The 25,255-nt window shown below is 28.7% G+C and overlaps 1 protein-coding gene across 1 annotated transcript; it reads right to left on the reverse strand.

Annotated features, from left to right (window-relative positions):
* Positions 1–425: 425 nt before the first annotated feature.
* Positions 426–24,806, reverse strand: LOC126857188 (cilia and flagella-associated protein 47-like). The gene is made up of 27 exons (XM_050606380.1): positions 24,603–24,806; positions 24,218–24,495; positions 23,448–23,585; positions 23,153–23,378; positions 22,352–22,449; positions 22,080–22,240; positions 20,103–20,420; positions 19,748–19,863; positions 18,890–19,278; positions 16,954–17,338; positions 15,964–16,249; positions 15,499–15,824; positions 14,546–15,060; positions 13,420–13,705; positions 12,647–12,807; positions 12,253–12,498; positions 11,989–12,175; positions 11,599–11,834; positions 11,187–11,529; positions 8,575–8,733; positions 8,209–8,422; positions 7,787–8,005; positions 6,955–7,151; positions 6,521–6,746; positions 5,623–5,784; positions 3,776–3,920; positions 426–1,017 (listed from the first exon to the last, which is right to left on the reverse strand). Exons 1-26 carry the CDS (start codon positions 24,804–24,806, stop codon positions 3,778–3,780), a joined length of 6,219 nt encoding a protein of 2,072 aa, XP_050462337.1. The 3' UTR covers positions 426–1,017; positions 3,776–3,777.
* Between the last annotated feature and the right edge of the window lie 449 nt (positions 24,807–25,255).

The raw sequence follows: 25,255 nt of genomic DNA on the forward strand, positions 1-25,255 counted from the left end.
TCTGAGTTTTATGAGAATAATCGAACTTAATTCTACTTGAACTCTATTAGAATCCGCATGTTCCTAGCAAATATAATGATACGCAATGAAAGGCAATATTTGCCTTGATATAGATAAATATCTTTTAGAATCAAAAATATATATATGATCAAGAAATGAAAAATAGATTTATTTTAAAAGCAGATTTAATTTTAGCTTGTAGCAATGCTAATATCTTTATGAAAATTAAAAACTCACAGTTAGAACAATTTTTTTATAAATTCTTTGACTTTTATATTAAAACATTATTTATTGCTTGTTTCACAATTATGTAATTTGTGATCGTTTTAAATATGGAATGTCGCGTCGTCATATATATATATATATATATATATATATATATATATATATATATATATATATTTAATATCTATTTTTGTCATCTTCTTTATCTCCTTTTTGTAATTCAAAATTAATAAAAAAAATCATCATGTGCATATCAGAGTTGAAGTTTATCATTTATCGGATTGTGACAATTTTTTTTATTGAATTGAATGGTAACAAATAGGAGAACTGGATAATGGATTAAATCACATATCCAAGCTCCTAATATATTTGGCGACAGTATTCTCTCGACATATTCTCTTTTATGTTATAAAATGTAGATTTATATGCTTATAAAATTCAATTATTTTAACATGTTGATTAAAAATAGATTTTATTTTTAACAGGTTGAATGCCACGGGGGTCACCGGTGACCGGCACTTAACTTGGCTGTGACGCCATGGGGGCCACCGGTGACCGGCGTGCCCAGATTGAAAAAAAAAAATAAAAAATTTAGACAAATGACAATACTTATAATTTTTTATTATTATCATCGTTGATGTAGTGATGTGAAGAAATGAATGCAGTATAAAACATCTGAAAATAGTTTTATTTATACATGTAATATAGTTTTATTATGCGCAACATTATATGTATCGCTAAATAGAAAATTCATTCACGGACAATCCCGGTAAAATTGGCGTGGCATTCAACCTGTTAATGAAAACAAGTTTATTTATAAAAAAAAAAGATAAAAAATATAAACTGGTGAACAATGATTATAATTATATAAATATCACAATTATATATAATTTGTATAATTTTTAATATATATCTATTAAACTGAAGAACACAAATAATTGTACATACATACACATTTAATTAAAAAGTTATAGTCAACAAACACCTGTTCGTCTCAACAAATTTTTCAGTCTTTTTTTTAAATAAAGAGTGCTTCATTTTCTATATTTAAAATTGCTTTATTTTTGTAGAAAAAAATCTGTTTTTAATTAATTTTTAAATATGGTATATGTATAGTGCAACTGAAAAAGCGTACGTGGAGCACATCCATTATCATACAGAACAACAATCTAAATCAAAAAGTCCAGAATTTCTTGATCTAAGCTTTATTATACAATGTTAAAATTAGCTAATCAGCACTTGTCTATGCAATAAAAGACTGTCTCTATTTTGCCCTTTGCAGTACCTTTCTCTTGCTGATTTAGCATCTATCTACAACCGAATAGAGCTAACTTTAGCATCGTATAACAATGAAAAGGAAGCTCAAATAAAAAAATGATTCAGAACTTTTTGATTTGGATTGTTCTGTATCTGATGGTGCGCTCCATGTATGCTTTTTCACCCCATATATATACATATGTTATAAATATATAAATTTATATATTTATACAATTATATATATATATATATATATATATATATATATATAAATATATATAAAATGCTTTGATTAATTTGTATGTATGTGTGCATTATTTATGTAATGTATATATTTCATAAATAATGCAAACACAAATTTATTCTTTAATTAATTAAACAGTTTTGAGTAAAAACAGATTTTTTTAAATAAAAATAATGATTTGATGAAAACAAAAAAAAAACTTGAAAAATCTTTTAAATAAATATGAGAAAAGAAATAAAGTACAAAATGTACAAAATGCAAAATAAGAAGTTATAATGGCAAATAAGAACTAAACGCAGAAAATATGTACAATATATATAAGGTGTTTCTAAAACTATGTCAGAGATTTTAAGGGCGTATTCTAGAGAACAAAATAAGAAAAAAAGTTCCTATAAACATGGGCCCAAAAATGCTTTCCTCCAAATTATAAAGCTCCTTAAAGTTGAGAAAAAAAATTAAAAATTTATTGTAGCTCTCACAGAATTTTTTACAAATTGTTGAAATTTTGCACAGCGTAATAATTAATAGTGACCTCCATTTTTATGTGGTTTTGACATTTTAGCGATTTTGAGGGGGAGATATGGGGAAAATACTAAACATTTTTTGACCATGTTTGTAGGAACTTTTTTTTTATTTTGATCTCTAGAATACGCCCTTAAAATTTCTGCCATAATTTTAGAAACATCCTGTACATTCTATACACGGGATGTAACTGAAAGAGCATACATGGAGCACACCATCAGATACAGGACAACAATCCGAATCCAAAAGTTCTGAATCATTTTTTTATTTGAGCTTTCTTTTCATTGTTATATAATATTAAAGTTAGCTAATCAGTGCCTGTCTACAATGGGAAACAAAGAAGATATGGTCGGAATAGCGAAACGGCTTTCTGCTGTATAAATAGGCGCTATTTAATTTTAATATCGTATAACAACGAAAAAAAAGCTTACATCCAAAAAATGGTTCATTTTTTGATTTGAATTTTTATCCTGTAACTAACGATGTATTTCATGTATGTTTTTTTTAATTACATCCCGTATATATATATATATATATACAGTTCAAACGTTTGATTTACTTTCTTCGGCGAAAGCAAATGTATTTATAAAAAAAATCTAAAACTAAATACCTGTCACAATTTGTTTATAGAATAAAAAAGTGGTAGTATAATATAATAAAGCAGTTAGCCATTGATTGACATAATTATCTGATAATCACTTCCCGTCGATGGTCCAATCGCTTGGAGATGACTTACCAGACAAAAATTACTATATTAATCGAGATGGGATTTAATAAAGATTGTAATTTTTACTTATTTGAATGACGTTTGTTAAAAATATTCGAATTTATAATAATCATATAAATGGACATGTGTTTCGACTTATCTTAAAATCCTTTTTGACGGATACATTTAGATTTTTCGTTGAAAAAAGTTCGAAAGTAGACCGAAACGTTCAAGCTTTCTAATAATTTGCATATGATATACTTTAATTTTGGACCTACTTTTTAATTTTTATTTGCATTAGAACTCCTTATTTTATGTAAACAGAATTTTTGTCAACATTACTTTTTAATTAAATTTTAATATATATGTATGATATTATTGTCAATTTAAAATAGATATATTAAAAATCATACATTTAATATGATTATAATGTTTAATGTGTGTGCTCATTAATCCATATTTTTCTTATCCTTTCCTTATAAATATAATTTTTAACTGGCTACATCAAGACGTAAAAGTAAATTTAAAATTACATCTAATTAAATGATTCTTATTAATATGCAAATCGCAGAAAATACTCTAACAAACAATATAAAAATGGATTAATTAATTAATTAGAGCGAAGATGCAGAAAACAGGATCCTAGCAGTTAGTTTCAAAATATATACTATCTATATGTATATCTAGATAATTGATGAAATTTTTTGAAAATAACTTCTGTTTTCTGCGATTTGACTCTGTTTTCTTGACTTTCATTAACCCGTTTTTCTTTTTATTTTTATATTAAATCGAAATGCAATTATATATCAATAATGACTTGCCTTTATGATCGTAAGCAATCGATGATATATACTCGAAATTCTTTGCCATCCAGAGATGTAAGAGTAATAGTAGTTTTATACAACGGAGGAGTCGATGGTAGGACATGTACGCTCATTGGAACTTGCTGATAAGACGATCTTACATCTATAAATTTATACATATATATAAATGTATATTTTAGAAAGGCATTCTTGAATTTTTTTTTACTTATATGTTATATAGGCTTTAGAATGCTCTAAATATTTTCTAATGCAGATAAAATACAAATATATCATTTTCTGGACATACTTAAATAATTCAATCCCTTTTAAGTTCTTTTTTTAAATTTTGGTTATTATATTGTATAATTATTAGCGGAATTTAGTTATTTAGGAATATATAAAGCAATATGGGAAAAATATGTCTATAATTATAGACATAATTACAATGTAATTATAATTGTAAAAGCAAACACTATGCGCGTACCATTATCATTTACAGATTGCAGAAAAAAATAAGAATTATTTTAAAATAAAGAATTATTATTTTCATATTGTATTAAAAAAAAAAATAAAATTTGTGATTAGGAAATATATAAACTTGTCCGTGTGTAATCATATTGTATATATGTATATATATATATATATATATATATATATATATATATACACATATATACATATATATGTATAAATATTAATTATATATGTATATACAAGGTAGGCCATTTTAATTCACTGAAATATTTTAAAATCTATAAGTTTAAATAAAAATGTTTTAGACAAAAGTTGTATGGTTTCGAGAAGGCCATAAGGTGATACCATTGGTTTGTCCTTGAGGAATTAGTTGAAGGCCACAAGAAGGTCACATTTAATTTTTTAAATAGAATACTATACTATAATATACTATATATACTATAATATACTATAATATACTATAATATACTATAATATACCATAATATACTATACTTTTTTATTGCATATTCTTTAGTCCGTCTTGAGAGCTTTCCAAAACACTATGATAAAATTTTTTTTTTAAGTACTTTCCGAGTTATAAGACTTCAAAGTTGCAATATTTTTATATAAAATACAAAATATCTTGTATGTTGTCATGTTATGGGGTCAAGTTGACACTTAGAGATCATTTCAAGGTCAAATCAACTTTTCCCATGTCTTGATCCTATAACATGACAACATACAGAATATTTTATGTAAAAATATTGCAATTTTGAAGTCTTATAACTCGGAAAGTACTTAAAAAAAAAACATTTTATCATAGTGTTTTGGAAAGCACTTGAGATGGGCTCCAAGAATATGCAATAAAAAATGTAATATTCCATTTAAAAAATTAAATATGACCTTTATGTGATCTTCAAATAACTCTTCAAGATCAAACCAATGGTATCATCTTATGGCTCTCTCGAAACCATACAACTTTTGTCTAAAACATTTTTGTCTTAAACTTATAGATTTTAAGATATTTCAGTGGATACATTAAAATGGCGTACTCTGTATATTGATTATTATATAAATATATAAAATTATATATAGCATTACGTATAAGAAAAGAGTGTCGCATTAGATTTTTGATAATAACTTTAATAATACTTAATATAATCAAGAAATGTATAAATTAGACAAATATTTAAAAATAAAAAATTTGTTTGAAATAAAAATTCGGATAAGCTACTGATACCTTGACTTGATTATGTGACTCTCATTTTTTATGCACTTGGCATCGCGACCATATTGCTTGATTTCCGTATTTTTAAAAACACACACAACTAATACAATTAAGTACATCTTTTTAGATGTATAATTCTGTGCTCAATGTAAAAAAAACAACCAAAATGTTTTAAATCTTACCTTGTATAGTGAAAAATTCTGGCACAATAAGAGGACTCGATTTGTCTGAAATGGTGACTTTATATGTGACTGCGGTATTAAAGATATGAATAAATTCTAAAGCCGCTGAATCGATGTCACTTCCCATCAACCATTGTATTAAATGTAGTTCAATATATGTACCTGAAATCAACAAGAGAAAGAAAAGCTATAGAAATTAAGATCATAACATGCGACGTTTGCTTGACTAAAAAGATAAAAAAAAAATATCTAAAGGATAACAATTCATCTTTAAGTCGTTTTTAGATATATTTTAGAATATGAGGTCTGGAAATAAATATCAGGGCTGGGTAATATTTGAAATGGTTCCATTTTAAATATGTATTTAAAATGAAAATGTCATTTTGCATTTTGTATTTTAAATGCTTTTTGGAAAACCATTTCCATTTTACATTTAAAATAAAAAAATCTATACATTTAACTATTTAAAATAGATAAATGTATAATGTAAAATAGATAAAATTTTATAGCCACATTGAACTTAACGTTCGTGAGTATTAGTTGTTCTTTAACTTTCGAGAACAAAATTATCAAATTATCAAATAAAACTATAAAATGTATGAATACTTCAATAAATTACACATAAAAGGAAAAGTCATTTTGCATTTGAAAACCATTTAAAATACCTATTTACTCATTTTACATTTAAAATAGATTCGAAAAACTCATTTTACATTTTGCATTTTAAATATATTTTTTAAAGTATTTTATATTTGGCATTTTAAATGCAATTCGAAAAGCATTTTGCCCAGCCCTGATAAATATATATATATATATAAATTAAAAAGATCCGTTATAAATAGGTATATATTTTAAGATTTTTAAATGTTAACATATTATATGATTCAGCATAGCATACCTGAATATTGAGACCAGAACTGACGTTCTTTTGATTCGAGAGTTTTTTGAAACATTTCAGCAACACATTCCCAGAGTTGAACGTTTCGCGATGGTATAAGTACGTTAATATTAAACGGACACATATTTTTTCTGCGATTTTGATGATCTGAGCAAATACATTCTCCTTGACTTGTCCACTCAACAACGATGCGATCGTTGATTGATGTTTTCCAAAGTGAATTTATCTGTGATAATTAATGATTTGTAGATAACTTTGTAAAAGACATCATATTAATTTTAATTTTTTAACTCTGATTGTAAGATACTAATTATACATATATTTAATCTATAATAGTCCATAATATATTTTGAGTTACTTATAGACGACTTATTTTCAAATTTTTATCATAAAATTTATGATTATCGTATTAATCATATTTATCGATCACTTACTTGTATAATAAAATCAGCAGTCTTTGCTTGAAAGATTAACCAAAATGTTCGTTGCTCTGGTGCCATGCACGCTACACTGATCAATAAATGCGCTTCTAATACACCTTCAGCGACGACAATCGATTTCTGATTCAGGAAAAGCCTTCTCGGTATTTTTCTAGCACGCAATTCACACCATCGTACCATTTTTAAGATCGCTACAAAAATTAAATTTATTTTTCTTGTGCGTGAATAGTTGTATATATGGTTTATTATAAAATAAAAATTATAATAAATTAATTTGGAATATCATTATCATCTATAATATTGCACAATTACAGATATACATATATAGTAAAATAAAGCTAACTCAAATTAGCGAATTTTGTTATTATATCTCTTTTATAATTCAGAGTTAAATGTTACCTTATTAAAAAAACGATTAAATATAATTGATATTTTTCTCATGTAGCTTTTCAATTTTTTAATGAAATATTTTATAGTTTACAATAGTTATATGTTATTAATCTTGTTATGGTGAAATATGTAGTCAAAATTAACTATAAAAAATAAAATTTTATTTGTTTGCACTGTTAGAATTTAATTTGACAAGTCTTATTTTTAATTCTTTAAAGCAATTGATGCCTTGAAACATGTTGTATGAATTTTTTGTGTTGTTTTAGTGTATTGAATGTTGCAAAAATTTTGCAGAAACATAAGTAAGAGATATAATATTTTACAAATAGAAGTGTTATCACCTTTTCAATTAGAAATTGCGATAATTTTATCGTAATAATCGCAATAAACTTTAAAAATCTTTGACGACAATACTCAAAGATTCTTATTAACTTACAGGGATGGCTCGGCCGCTCTTCCGTCATCCATATATCGTACTCAGCTGCATTTCGATAGGGTATATGGATTCTCAAACTTGTGTCAACAATCTCATATAGCTTGCTTTGTATAGTGTATTCGTTAGAAATTTCTAAATTATCAATCTGACCTTCCAAAACGATAGTTTGATTTCTTCCGAAATGTGATCCAACAGCATTTCCACAAAGCAGCAAGTACACTATCGATAAATTAATATGCGATGCTATATGTGAGAATTTAAACTTTCTCTAAATCGATTTTAGATAATTTACAGGATATTTCGTCCAAGTTAACTAAATGTCAAAAGCAACAAAGATGTTTTAGGCGATCAAGTTAAATGAAACATATTCTATAATCCGCAAAAAAATTGGATACAAAAAGATCTAAAAAACTTGTGTTTACCTCTACTTTTCTTTATTTTTCTGGCGTGAAATTGTATTTCTATATGACCACTGCCGTTCGCGTTTAAACTTAAAATCGATGCAGGCTTCAAAATAATGAATAAACGATTGCCATTGTTTATGAACAAAAGTAAATAATTTATAATGTTGTTGGTCGGATTCGAAATGCTTAATCGCTTCGTTACGGTGTGAGATAGTGGACAACTAAATTTAATCTGCAATAATGATAACATAAGTATAACAGTCGCGATGCTTTAGCTTACACGTGTTATGCGAGACTACAAAGCAATATATATATATATATATATATATATATATATATATATATACATATACATATATGAAATTATAAATTGTGCGTATAAACCTTGGTGTGAGGCACATATGTTGGTAATATTTGGAAAAGATAAACGACTAGCAGTAACATTTGCACTTGATTCGGATTAACTATTTGCATGGGAGTAATTATAAATCCAAGACGTATCTTTCTCCAAGCAGTGATTAAACAAATAGCATTGTGCAACGCCTGCACATATAAAATTTTAAGAAAAAATTACATAACATGTAGAATATATATAGTATAAGATTATATAATCTTATTGATTATTAAAATTGATTAAAGATTGAGGATTATTCAATTACACTATAATTGCAAAGGGAAAAACTATGGGCAACTTTAGGATAAAAATTCTATATATAATATTAAACATTTATAAATGCTGTTTTGATCTGATTTGTCTTAAATATTTCATATTTAATATATATATATATATAAATTTTAATATATATATATATATATATATATATATATATATATATATAGGGTGTCCCGAAATTTTTGACACACCCGAAGTATGAAGGTAGATTGGGCCAAACTGAGTCGAAAAGTCCTGTACCATTTTCCTCTATAATGCTTTAGAAAGAAGTTATTATTGAGTAAAGTCTGGCCAATCATCGTCGATCTTTAGTCAAACGCACGTTGGTAAACCTGATAGTGTACGTGAGCGTTTAGCTGTTACAGCGGCGCACCAGTGATAGGCGCGCGGCTCACTGACGTGTGTCCGGCTAAAGATCGGCGCTGATTAGCCAGACTTTACTCAATAATAATTTCTTTCTGAAGCGTTATAGAGAAAAATGGTAGAGGACTTTTCGACTGAGTTTGGCCCAATCTACCTTCATACTTCGGGTGTGTCAAAATTTTGGGACACCCTGTATATATATATATATATATATATATATATATATATATATATATATATATATATAATATAATATAATAATATGATTCTATTTTTAAGATAAAATTAATATCTTAATAAACTTTAGCTAATTAAATAATAAGCAGACATTATAAATAATAAACTAAAATTTTGGGATGATTTGGGAATTGCTGACTATGAAAACTTACATGAGGAGAAAAGATGAATATTTTGAATACTTAATTTAAATTTATAAAAATAAAACAATAAATCATGTTCAGATGATAAGTAGGCTTAAATGATAAATATCAAATAATGGAAAAGAGAAAGCCAATTAGAGCCTGGGCGCGGTAGTTAAAGTGTAAAAATCGTATTATATTTCTTTAAATAAGCATTTAGCTAATTATTGGCTATTGATTTCATATTCAGTTTTTATTTTTTATTTTTTACAAGAAAATTATTTTTTAGTGGTTTATTTTTCATAGGAAAATTATTCTTAAAAAAAAAATTTATTTAAGGATAAATATTTTTTAAAACTTTTTGTTGCATGCAAATTGAAATATTATTTTTTAATATCCCTGTACTTGACGTTTTTTTATCTTTGTGAAATTTTTTTAATATTATATTATAAAATATCAATAATGATGATAAAAATAATAATTGATAGTGAAATAATGACATAAAAATGCAACGCAACAAAATTATAAATCGTATCACAATGATACCAACACAACTTACAATAATACCAGGTGAGCTACAAATGATAACATATAATTAAAATTCTCGCAATAATCACATTAGCTCGACTCTCCTTCCAAATAATTTGATGAATCATTATCAAACAAAATGTTGAGGTCATCAAAATGTTGGCGACTATGGCATTATTGTAAGCATATTGTGATATGATTTATAATTTTGTTGCGTTGTGTTCTTATCTTATTATATCTATCACAAGTTGCTTCGCCTCAATGAATTTCTGTGTTTTTTGCAATTTTTTGATTTTCCAGTCTCTAATTGGCTTTCCTTTTGCCTTCGTTAAGTTTATAAAATGCACACTTTTTTTTTAATGATGTATTTGCAACAAAAATAAAGGTAAAACTGCATAATAACGGACTTGACCATGATTGACTTTGACCTTAACATATGTTATTAAAATTACTGTCCTGAATATTCTCCAAAAAGTTTTAAGCTCGTTGTTTATTAAAAAGTTATTAACAAAACAAAAATGTGCTTATTAACATCGCATTAAATATATGGACATTAAATGTGTATGTCAGAAAAATTATGTATATGTACAAAGTAATTACACTGTATAATTGTTATTACGTTTTATTTAGCAAATTTTTTAAAATAATTTTTTAATGAACAACAAGCAACGCTTAAAACTTTTTTCAGGACAGTGATTTTGACAACATATATCAAGTCAAAGTTGCGGATAGATCCGTTATTATACAGTTTTATCAAAATAAATTTTTAAAATCATAAAGATGATGATAAATATTATTTTTCATAGACGATCCGAGTAATATCTTACTGGAAGGTTTAAAAAAATATTAATAATTCAGAAACTAAGCGGATTTATAATCATATACAGAATTTTTATCTTGAATGTGTACAGAACCCATGGTTTTGTAATACGATTTTTGTAATACGAAATAAAAAAAAAAAATAAATGTACAGAAAAAAATACAAATCATAATATCAAAAAAATGATTTAATCTGACAATACGGTGTTGCTCATCCAGCTTAAAACTTTCATCATTTCTTAATACGAGATTACCTCTTTTTTGTTCCGCGTACAAATATATAAATTGTCAAAATATTCGTCGATCAGGAAGGAACAGTAGGCTGCGGTAACCGCGATTAGCACTAAGCTGTCCGACAAATCATAATGAAAATTTTTGATCACGCGGGACTCCGCTACATCCTGCTTCTCTCGCGGATTTAAGATTACACGGTGATCGGTCATCCAATCTTGCACACGCTGTTGTTCGTAATGATATTGCAGCCAAGACAGTAGAAACCTTTCTTCCGGGCAATGATTATCTAAAATGGTTTTGCCACTTGGCAAATTTATGATATTCCATATGGCTCTTTCATGAAGTTCGCACTGTCTGGGCAAGCTGTAAAATATAAATACGATTAGAAATAATTGTAAATTACATATACAGACGTGACGTAAAATAATGAACCTAGATATAGACGATACTATTGATTCCCGAATTATTGTAGATTTTTTTAAGGGACGCGCTGCAAAGGATAACGTGGGCAATTTAGGCTCGTGTATTCCCCGAAGTACAAAACATTTATACGTTTGCAAAATCACGTCCAACCAATATTGCTTGTTTCTCGTTTCAAATAATTGTTGGGATAATCGTTCGCATTGCATCCCAATACGATTCGCATCGGAAAATTTTCTTCTACATGTCTGTAATGTATTATAATTAAATGCACAGATTTCTTTATAGAAATATTTTTATTTAACTAAAATCTTTATATACGTTTTTTTAGTGGATTAAATTGTATAACTTTTATAAAATTCGCTTAATTTTATAAAATTTAGCTTATAGTTTAAAACTCACATTATTCTGTGTGATGTCAATTAAATGTGTGATGCTAATTAAATAATCGTTGTAATTTAGGAGATATTGTGCCGAAACATGAATTAAAAACGCTCCTCGAGATAGGAGAAAATCGAGCATTTTATCATATAATTGAAGAACATGATTTATCCTCTCGATGTCATTTTCGGGTAATGGTTGTTTCAACCTTAGAAAGGGAGGTACAATATAATATATCTGAGAAAACACGCATACATCAAATAAATGTATGTATTACTATATTACAATTCTCCCATATAATTGTGAATATCTGATTCTGCGAGTGATTCGAGTACGTTGATAAATGACGGTATAATCGCGCTACTTTTCTGTTTAAAATTTTTCATGCGTGATTTTTTTTTTAACCAAAAGTTTGAAAAGGTTGCCATAATTCCATGAGGAATGTTCGGGTAAAAATGAAATTTTAACGGGCCCGAATACATCCATTCTTCCATAATTGTTATTATTTCTTGTATACATTTTTCCCAACTGCTGGTGAATAAATGTGAGAAAAACAATATTTAAAAATCTTATTTATAAGCTTTCTAAATAAATAGCGTACCCTGGTTATAATTCAATGTGTTTTAATTTTTTACAATATGTATATGTGAAAATTATGTTTTAATTTCACAAAATTTACCTATTTTGATTGTTGGTGAGATAATAAGGCTGCAATAATTTTTTAGAGAACTTGCATTTATCCCTTTCGAAATCGGTAGAAAACGTGGGATGTTTTTTATGAATCAATATTTCTTCATCATCGTGTTCTTCATCATCATCCGCTGTCCATTTTCCATTTATCTGCATATTCTTATTATTTATTCGGCGGTTCTATTTGCCTACATTTCCGATTGTCAATGGCTATTTGGCCATGGGGTCAATGGGAATGTAGACAACGGAGCCTCCTTTATTTATTCTATCATTATTAAGTATTAATGTTTATCTCTTCATGTAATTTTGTATTTATTATTCTTTTAACGAAATCTTTGCTTCAATTATTAAAATGAGAAATAACACTGGATCTTGGCCTAAATAATTCACTTCAAATTTAAACAAATATTTTTACTAATAAGAAAATAAACTGTATAAAACTATTTTCAAATCTAAAGAGCTAGGAATAAAATCGATATAATTTTTGAAGAATCCAATGTTTAATGTTACAAGTATGGAAAAAAAAGATTATATATATATATATATATATATATATATATATATATATATATATAATCAATTGCCGGGATTCCATTTATTCTATATAATCTAATTGTAAGTAGAAATTATTTCATAAACACAAATCTGAATTCACCGAAACTGTATCGATTTTATTTCTCGATTTTACTGTGAAATATTCATTATATAATAAATAAAAAATTATTATATAATAAATAAAAAAGTAAGAAAATAAGAACGCACGCATCTACGTGAATGAAATATTTCTTCGGTATAATCGGTCTCATCTGTTGTGTCATCCAATGGATAGGAAATGTGCTCCTTCAAATACCTGATTGTCACATCTGTCTCATGAGCGATATATGATTTCATTGAATATATGTATGTCGTTAACAAACTATTGTCCGCTGTTGCATGTACTGTTAAAGAACACACAGCAAGTTCACGATCGACTGTAAATTCAATCGTCGAGCGAAAGGATATCGGTTGATCACTTTTGAATATTATTTTTGCTTCAAGTTCCACGTACCTTTTTGTGCAACAAAAATATTTTTTTTTAGATATATTTACAAATAAAGTACTTGGTTGATTAAAATAGTATTAATTTTTTGCAAAATGATAGATTTACAACTTTGTTGTAAATTTATTATTTTGTAGAAAATTAATGTTTATATTACACATGTATGTGTAATTAACGTGAAACAACTAGAGATTAAAAAGACCAGTTTTTTTTAAAGCAAGTTTTTTTAAAAATGGGAAAAGAAACTAACAAAAAGTAAAAAAACCAGTATTTTTGAATAAAAACTATTTTTTGATAATTTTGAATGATAATGTTAGTTTTCTTCGAACAAAAGATGATATAAAAATTAAATTTTGTTTACTGAATTGGTAATTAATTTTAAATGGATATGGCTGAGTTGATTTACTACTTCACATTTGTTTAATCAGTTGAGTTCGAATATTTTAAAACAGGTTAATTTTGATTTTTATAATTGAATGATTTTTTGATGTACTTTATTTTTAAAGTTTTATGAAAGCTAGAAGAAAACTATTTCAAGCATAAACTGTTAAGCGTTAAACTGTTGTTATTTTTGTTATTTTGTAAACCAGAAGAGAATAACAGAGAACATGGAATCTAATACCTAATTTTAATAAATTTTACGCTCATTTTTTAAAGTCGTGCATCAAAAGTTAATAAATAATCATCAAAATTAGATTTTTGCTATAAATTTTCGAAAATAGACATTCTGAATAATAAATGGGGTAAAAAACCCATTTTTGGGAAAATAAAAAATAGTTTTTTTACCGAATTTTTTATTCAAAGTTTCTGTTCTTTTTACTACTTTTTAAATCTCTAAACACAACTTACGGTTGGGGGGAGATGTTACTGCCATTTGGGAATTCGATGCGTAACATCTCATTTTTATAATCACCGCTGCATCGCGGCGTCATCAAGAAGTTCGATCGTATAAACGTCGCGTTATCAAAGTGCCTTGCTCGGATTCTAAACTTTTCCTCTATCGCTGTACCAAGAGGAACAGGCGTGAAATATATCTCCGTCGGCTCGACGTCGATCGAACTGGCGGGAAATTCGCCGTCGAGACGTAATTTATTGATCACGCCGTCGTCGAGCTCACCGCGAACGTATATCGGCACCTCCATACTAAAGCTACCCCGTTTCTTCGATTTAAACTCGAGAACAAAAAAGACGCTATCTCCAGGACGTAAGATACAATCGATCGAATCGAATGTTCGTGTGATTTCCACACCGCGAGACCACTCAATGGTAAACGGACAATCCGCTTCGCTAAATTTCTCGATATTTATTGACACCATTATATCCCTTGGCATTATTCGATTCTCTATAAAAAATTCTTCGGACATCTAACGAGAGAAAAAATAAACATACAATTATTTGTATATATAATAAAATATAAGTGTTTTCAGATGCTATGCAGTGTAAAAGTTGCAAGATAAAAATATTCCATCTATCGATTCATCTATAGATAATTTTATAGAAATATTTTAGATAATTCTATAGAAATACTTTACACAGATTTATTTTTTTTCTTCTATTTTTAAGTTGTTTAAATAAATCAAATTTAATTTTAATTTAATATTTAGAAGAAAATTTTATAAGAAAGATGCGGAGAGAACATATATTATATTTATATGGATTTTTATTGATCAATTTTAATATAACTATTTAAAAAATAAAAAATTATTTAAGAAATAAAAATTTTTTTGCTTTTATGAAAAATGTTTTTGCATCTTTCTATTTGATTTGTTTTTCATGTTTTATCAATATGTGTACAATCTTACTTCATTAGTTGCAAAGTTGAATTGAAATATAAGCTTGTTATAGAAAGCGGTACCACCAGCAACAGTACAATCGATAAATATCGTGGGCAAAGAAAGCTTATCGGGTAACGATGTCATGGTAAAACCCGATAAATGTGCATAATGAGTTTCGCGCAATTTAAAAAACTCTGACGGTCTGATACTCTTCGAATTCAACGTCAATACTGGACCAAGCAGCTGATTTATTATCATCGGCAAATAGAAAGCGTAGCTGGCCAGATCGACCGGTTGAAAGTGTAAATAGAAATTTTGGCTTGCGCCCGGGACGATAGTTATCCCTTCCGTACCTTTTTATTTATAAAATACTTGAAAAATTGTAATAAAACAATATTTAATTTATTATTAAAAATTTTTTAATTAAAATTATTAAGTTTAAAAAAAAGTATGCTGTTTATTACTTTAAAATATATTTTGAAGATTATTTACCTATCTCTGAGTTTTTGTTGTGTGCTGTCAGAAATATTCGAAATTCAGGATATTCCTCTAGCGAAATTTGCAGTTTTAATGTCGTTGTGCCAATATTTGTGGCTGTTATCTGATGAATCTGAACAGCATCGATGCTGATGCGTTTTAAATCTATTCGTTGTGGTATAATTTTCAATCGTGGAAATGATACTTTGCCATTTATCTTATATGATAATCGTAGACATCCTTGAATCATGACGGCGATTGCAATAGAAAAATTACAACAAACGTCGAATGTAAGATGCACCTAACAAGTATAAATTTTATTTATCAACATGTTACAACATATATATACAGGATGCTAACTTTGTTCATTTGTCCATTACCACTAAAACTCTCTAGCTTCAATTTTTTTCTTTCCTATTGTATAAAATAACAGATATTTTAAGTGGACAAAGTTAGAGATCCTGTATATAGATATAAGGTGTCTCAGAATTAGACCGACAATCTTCAGGTTTTAAAGGATATCAAAACAAGTCAATTTTGTCAATAAATCCTCATAAAATTCGTATCCGTATCAAAGACAAGAGCAAAAATCTTTAAAAAAAATTATTTAGTTTAAATTTTATTAATGTGGTTAAATAAAAATGTTTTTATTATGAAACTTTTGTATAAAACATTTTTTGATATCTCAAATAATTTTTGAAAATAAAAAGTCACTCTACATATGAGAAAAGATTTCATCTTTTAGAATCATTTTTGAATCGCAACTGGAAATTTCTAAATTTATTTATTTATCCCCCCCCCCTTCGTGTGTAAAGTTTCATCAAAATCTAAATTTTTGGGTTCTGTTGTTAGTTTTGGATTTTCTAATACCAAAACAGCTCACTTTGGGTTTATTGGCAAAATTGGCTTGTTTTGATATCCTATATAACCACCTGAAGTTCGTCGATTTAATCTTGGGACACCCTGTATGTGTGTTTAAATTCACTAGTATAGTAAAGAACACACCTCAAGAATTACAATACCGCGTGGCGATATTTTTCCTCGTAATGGATTAACATCGCAGCCACGTATCAACGATGCGCTATCTACTTCATACGCCATTTCATTAAACTCGAAATTTTGGAGAACGACGATCACTTTGGTCGGCAAATTGAGAGGTATTTCACCAAGACTCGTACTGTCGTTTACGAATTCAACCTTCGGTACAAATCGTCGTATGTTGAGCTTCAAAGACACGTAAGTTCCGCTTTCGCATTTCATTATCGCTTGAGCGTGATTAGTTTTAGGACTATTACACTCGTAATGCGCATAAACGTGTAAAGTAGTGTTCCCGCGTACAGTACCCGATCTCGGTTCTATGTAGAAGCCAGAAGCAGACGGTATCTCCCATCTGTAATCAATTTTATAATTTGTGTTTTATTTTTAATTTTATATTTAGCAATATATCACGGATCGAATGAAAACTCGTCTGTTTCGCGCCAGTTTCCAAAAGGGGGTAGCATATTTACAAATACGGTACCGAGTAGCGTGTGCCACGCTCTCCCCACTTTGTCCGCAGACCATAGTCATTCTCTCGTTGGACGAAGTATAAAACTCGAATTTGAACATTGAAATCGAAAATAAACATATAAGAACATTAGGTGTAGTGAGAAGGAAGGAAAGTGCAGATGATATTTGCAGAAAGATGTAGAAAGGAGAGGAAAATAGGGTAAGGTAGGAAAGAAGGAGGAAAGAGGAAGGCGAGGAAATCGGAAGAATCAGGGCAGATCAGGATCAGAGATCAATACGAGATCGATCAGGATCGGAAGATCGATCAAGATCCGCGTCGATCGACGTCAGATCAATCCGTCGATCACGCGTCAGAATCAGTCGTCAGACATCGGTCGTCGATCACGTCAGAGATCATCAAGATCGACTTTGCAAATCGGCGGCGATCAACGCTCTTGCGCATCGATCCATCAACATCAAAATCAAGATCGAGATCCGGCGGCATCGATCGGATCGGCAAATCATCGGGCATCAATCTTCGCGTCGCTTGCAGATCTCGTCGATCCGCTTGCAGATCGACATCGATCAGATCGCTCGTCAGCAATCGACGTTCAAATCGTCGATCTTCTGCAAATCAACAATCGCGTCGAAATCTCGCTTCAGCTCGAAAATCGAGATCAGATCCGGGCGCTTCATCGAAATCGGCGTCAGATCAGCGCGTCAGACGTCAAAATCGCTTCATCGGCACTCGGCGTCGCATCGATCGGCATCGATCAGCAAATCGATCCGCTTCGATCAGCAATCGATTCGGCATCATCGGACTTCAGATCGACTCGAGACATCGTTGCATCAGATTTCGCGATCGATCGATCGGATCAAAATTTCCATCGCGTCAAATCGTTCGCGCGTCATCAAAGTCAGATCGACTCGGATCGAAAAATCCAGCAATCGGCGACGTCGACATTCAGAGTCGATAAAATCAATCGAGATCGATCAAGATCGAATCATCTGGTCAAGATAAGCAGACGATCGGCGAGGAACAAGAGAACTGAGACAGTGAAGAAAGAGAGATTATGGAGAAAGTAAGGGACAAGGAGATAACCGAGGCAACGAAATGGAGGAAACAAAGGAGATAATAGCGAAGAGGAAGGGGAAGATAATTTTGACTTAGAGGTTGGAACTCGAGTTAAAGTTTGATTTTGGTTTTGTGTTTTGTAGTCTGTATTTTGTATTTTGTATTTGATTTTGATTTGATTTGATTGAAGGTATAAGTGAAGGTTGGAGGAGAATTGTATCTGGAAGTTCTAAGCTGAAAGGCAAGGACTAAGTATTAATAAATAAATAATATAACAACATTACACGTACGTAAATTCTTTCATTAGTTTAGACTAATTTCCTCTTAGTGAAATAAGATTTATCTACGACACATAGAAAAAAAAGAGTAGATTTTTACCTAAAATATGTATTTGCGCCTAGTTTGTTTGTAATTGGAATAACAGAGGCCATTGGTCGGTAAATTTCTTCTTTTGACCATTCCTTTCCAAGTTCAATTTCTTTTTTGTCGATGTACAACTGTTTCCGAACAACATCGGCAGAAATACTAAGCTCAAAGGAGTGATTATCGTTAATCACGTAATTGATGTATCCGTTAAACTTGCCAAGGTATTTATCTGCAAGGTACTCGACGAGACTTGTCGTCATCGAATCTGGTTGCAAGATTATTAAATTACCTTCCGGAAAACGGATGCACTTGTTCGAGACACTCATTAATCGTATCATTATTGGAACATTGTTCGTATTTTTTACAACCAAGCGCCGATAGTTGAAGCTATTCGGTGCTACCTATCAATTACTCAGTGTTCGTAATCGAGATGATTTAATAAACATTTTATTTGAACTGTTATTCTTGTTCGATTACTTACCATGCCAAAAGCGAAGGTAGGCGGAAAAATGCGAATATTATATATTTGTAAAGGCGATAAAGGTATCAATACCGCTGCCTTCATTGTGGAAATCGATTTCTTGAGTGAACATTTTTTTAAACATTCCTCAAATTGATGAATTATTTTCGAATAATTCTTATAGAGTAGCTTCCACTTGGGCGAATGAAAAAGGTGTTTCATAATCTCTTTATCGTCATTTTCTTCATCGGCTTTTGTGTATATGCATGTTGCCGAATTTTTTTCGTCTTTACCAAAAAAAGTTGACTTTTAAAATATTATACAACTCAAAAACTTGTATGTCGGCCAAACAATTAAATGAGCTTACTCATTGTCAGAAATTTATTCTTGGATTTAAAAATAATATTCACTGTACATTTAACGGAATAACTTCCAACTTTTATCCTTTTGAGGCATCTGTTTTTCAATGTAGTTAAATCATAAGAATTCGCTATGACATTGAAGAACAGTTTGAACGAAGATTGAACTATAAGAAATATTTTATTAAATCTTCTCTCTCATTTTTCTATATATATTTTAATAATGAAAATAAATTATATATAATAGAACAAAATAAAGACATGTTTAAAATGGCAAATTTAATGATAATAAGTAATTTTCTGCAAAGTATCTTTTTTCTGAAGATTTAGTTAGCTTTATTAAGTTATATACGATGAGACTTGAATATTTAGAACTTAATATCAAGAAAAATGTCGTCATAATTACTGCTTTCTTTGCCGTGAACTTTAATAAGAATTTCGATAGATGTATTTGACTTAAGTTTCACCCGATTCGGATAACAGCATGCAGCTGCACTTGGTACACATTCCAGATATATCGGTGCAACAGTAGAAAGATTTGTCAAACGAAGTACGCGTTGTGACCATTGGCCGACTATTAAGTTGCCAAAATAGAGGCTATCAGGTTCGAGATGCAATTGTACCGTTTCCACTTCACCGTAAAGACAAAGCCGTATTGTATCGCCCGTTTCTGAATCATTTGATGCGCATGTTGACAAAGAAAAAGTCTCCATCATCGTTTCTTCTATTAAAATATATAATAAATATATAAATCTATAATAAAAATTAAATTAGATTAATTAAATAATTAATTATATATTTTATGTTTATGTATAATCTAAAAGGGTATAATCTATTTTAATATAAATATTTTATTATATACAGGGTGTCCCATAATTCGCGGATCACCTCTCATGTGCATATAAAGCATTAAACTGGATAGGAAAGTCCTCTACCGTTTTGCGATTTTCACGATAATTAAAAAGAAATTAATTAAAAAAAATAGGCCAATCTGCGCTTTGTACAAGCGCGCGACGAGAAGAGACGTTCTACTGTAATGTGACACTAAGCGTGCGGTGAAGCGATGAGCGGAGTGTTCTACATGCTCGTAGCTTTCGTAGAGCGTCTCTCCCGCCGCTTCGCCGCGCACTTAGTATCACATTACAGTAGAATGTCTCTTCTCGCCGCGCGCTTGTGCAAAGCGTGGATTGGTCTATCTTTTTTAATTAATTTCTTATTAATTTTCGTGAAAATTGCAAAACGGTAGAGGACTTTCCTATCCAGTTTAACATGCTTTATATGCACACGAGAGGTGATCCGCGAATTATAAGACACCCTGTATAAAAAAAATAAACTGTATTAATATATCTTTTTTAAATTATTAGATACGTTACTCACGTATATAAATTTTCTGTGACAAAGTATTATCCGTGACAGAGTCCTTTACAGGGACTTCAATCTCTGTGAAACATTATTTAAAACATTATTTAAAAAAAGTGTTCTAACATATATAACTACACATATCTTCTTTCTTTCTATTATATATATATATATATATATATATATATATATATATGTGTGTGTGTGTGTGTGTGTGTGTATGTGTGTGCGTGTGCGTGTGCATGGCGTGTGCGTGTGCGTGCGTGCGAGCGTGCGCGTGTCGTGTGCGTGTGTGTGTGTACACACACTCATATATATATCATACATATATATATATATATATCATACATATATATATATATATATATATATATATATATATATATATATAGAGTGTCCCATAATTCGCGGATCACCCGTGGTGTGCATATAAAGGATATCAAAGTGAATAAGAAAGTCCTTTACCATTTTACAATTTTCCTAATAATTATTGAGATATTCATTAAAAAGGATCGGCCAATTCGCGCCTTATACAAGCCCGCGACGAGAAGAGACCTCCTACTGTAATGCGATATTAGGCACGCGGTGAAGCAGTGAGAAGAGTGTTCTACACGCTTGTACGTAGCCTTCATAGAGCGTCCCACCGCTTCGCCGCGCGCCTAGATCACATTACAGTAGGACGTCTCTTCTCATCGCGCGCTTGTGCAAGACGCGGATTGGCCTATCTTTTTAAATTAATTTCTCATTAATTGTCGTGAAAATCGCAAAACAGTAGAGAACTTTTCTATGCAGTTTAACATGCTTTATATGCACCCGAGAGGTGATCCGCGAATTATGGAACACTCTGTATATATTGTATACATAGATATTATGTATAAATATGCGCATGTTTTTCATAATATAAAATATTTTACAAACTGTTACGATTAAAAATATATCAGATAGATGAAAAAATGTTTTATAACTAGGAGATATCAAAAATACAAATTTTAATAATACAAAATAAAGAAACAAATAAACGCACTGATATCATCATCCAGTTCTTTCTCTGTACAATCTACTCTAACTATTCTAATAAATGCCATAAAATTTATATTTTTTCGATTTTGTTGATGTCCAAAGTCTTTTCGCTGTTTTTGCTCATATTTTTGTCTCCATTGCGATAACATAGTTATTGGCGAAAATCTATAATTGTATGGATTAAATATTATTTTTTAAATAAACGACACATATATTATTTACTTTTAAACCAGATTTTTGATTTTATATTTGTGACAATGCGATAACCGCACTCACTTGACTTCGAAGATGATACCTTGAAACGGTTTCATTCGTCCTTCAAGCGGCCAAATTTCAAAGACACTATAAATCGGATTGTGTTTGCGATCAATGTCCTGCAAAAATAATATAAATCTATTAATATGTAACATATCTTTACACATATGAGTCAATTAATTAAAAACGTCAAGTAAGTAGTGGAGTAGAAATAATCTTATATCTACCATTTGATTTTGAATTTTCAAAATTTGTACAAGTCTAAAATATTTAAATTTTTTAGTTTATATTCTTAGAAGTTCTGAGATCCTCAGTTCTTTAAACATAATTGTATTTCTAATCTTTTTTTGGTTACATTGAGCATACAAATAACTCAGAAATCGGAATTTTTCGCTTGCCGGATTTTTATCACTAATAATAATAAGCTATTAAAATTCAATTATATGCATATTAATATTTTTTGCTTGATTTATATGTACATATATCTAATAGCAGCTTGCTAGGCTTAATCATCTTTACTCGATATTTTTTTTGCTTATATACTTACATTACAAAACATATTTACTAATTTTAAATATAAAAACAATATTTTAATAAAAATTGAAATAACTTTACAATAGATTTATCCGAGATCATCATACGAGGAGATTCCTCATTTCTATGTAAACATTCTCTATAATTTCTAAGTGTGGGAGAATACTAGAAATTTTAATAAAAAAATTTGATAACTAGTTTACATCTAAGAGTTTTAAACATCGATTTTAATAATTTATAGTTAATTAAAATTTTTAATTTATTTAAAGAAAAGTTTATATTTCGTACCCGAATGCATTTTACTTCATTATCGACCTCACCAAGGACAACGTAATTGGAAATTTGAGACGAAAGATTTCGTAAGACAAAAGTATCGCATCTGCTGGTATTTTCTATCGTAGGTGGAAAATCGATAAGGGTAATATTTCCGGTTGTATTCGGATGATAAACTACTAATTCTGGTGTGATGACATGCACTTTTATGGGAACGCGTATATTTGGAGTAGATTTAATCCTAAAAAAATTTGTTCAAATCTTTCTTATAATTACGAACATTAAATGACAAGTATCGATTATATCTTACCAGAATTCACTATAAAAAACGCCTTCATTTACGCCCATTATTTCGATTTGAAGTTTCAATTCCTTTTGTGCTTTAATTCTTCCACGAAGTGGCTTTATTGTTATGTCCAAATCACTTTGCCCAAGATCGATCGAAAATCTATTAATGTTTATTTCCAAATTTATAGAATACATTTAAAAATAAATTTTTATTCAAAAGTCAGTTAATTTCAAAAATAAGTTTCTAAACTTATTACACAAAATTAAATAAGCTGAGAAGACAAAAATATGACTTGATTCTAAAATAATTAATATAATTTATTGACTTAAATGTTAGTTGTATCAAGTATACTCCTTAAAAATTTATCTGTATATTTTATGGATAGTAAAAATGGTGACAAAAATTATGGCAGACAATATGACATTGTTCTTAAAGAATTAATTTGCATTTATATACATAATATAAATTATTGCTACAACCTACAATTAAGCCATTTTGTAACCAATAAATAAAAAAAATTATTGTATATACAATCTAAATTTTTTAGAAATAAATAAAATTGATTTTTTTGTTTGTAAAATCTGTATACATATTAACTAATAAAACTTTTAACTAAAGCTTATATATATAGTGTATATATTTATATTTTATCAAAATTTATATGCTACTGGTCGTGATATCCCAATAAATAAATTTAATTAAGATGAGAAAAACTCATTTCTTTGCGCAAAACATGATTTTATTTCTAGTGTCTAAAAGTTCAATTGTTTCAAAAGTTTCAAAAATGATACCTGGTACTTTTATTTCCTTTATTGTATATTGTTAATATTTTAAAGCCGGATGAATAACCAACGTCGATAGTACCAAAATCGATAGATTTTGGCTCGATACTAATAGATTCGGTGGCGAGTGTACTTATCACACGATAATCAAAAATTTTTCCGTTAATCTCGATTGGAATTATTGCATGCAATACAGATGCTCTTTTGAAGATGTAAGTCACGTATGTTGTTATGCTTAATCCAGGACTCACCCGCATGCCACTATTCAAAGTTTTCACTTGAAAAGCCTGTTAAAAAGCATTATTTTAATGATACATTCTTATCTTAACAATAATATATTATATAATTTATTTTTAGATTAGTAATTTGTCAATTTAAATTAGAAGATGTTTACTAAAGAATTTGATTGACGAATTCTAATAAACGCAGGTCTATGTCCAATGTTTTTAATAGTGATACGCTGCCGATATGTAACTCCTTCAAAGGCTTCGTCAAATTTTATGTAACTTGGTGTGATATATATGTTATCGTATTTTGTACCGGTTGGTAATTCATCTATATCAAATATTGATTGTAGTATTTCTTCTCTGTCTTCCATCAAAATTGTACTCTAAGCGTAAAAAACGTTAAAATATATAATAATATTTCCATTATTAATTTTATGTCACCACATATATAATATATATATATATATATATATATATATATATATATATATATATATATATATATATATATATATCTTATATATATATATAAGAATTCTGATTTATAAGAAAAATGTAAAATGTAATATTATATCTTGTAAATATTTTTAAATCAATTTTACAAAAAAAATATATAAAATATATTTACTATATTTAATATATTATATAAATATATAGAATGTATTCAAAAAATTAAATTTATATATATATATATTAATTTTATGTCACCACATATATAATATATATATATATATATATATATATATATATATATATATATATATATATAAAATTCTGATTTATAAGAAAAATATAAATGTAATATTATATCTTGTAAATA

The sequence above is a fragment of the Cataglyphis hispanica genome, chromosome 20, assembly GCF_021464435.1.
Source record: "Cataglyphis hispanica isolate Lineage 1 chromosome 20, ULB_Chis1_1.0, whole genome shotgun sequence".
NCBI lineage: Eukaryota > Metazoa > Arthropoda > Insecta > Hymenoptera > Formicidae > Cataglyphis > Cataglyphis hispanica.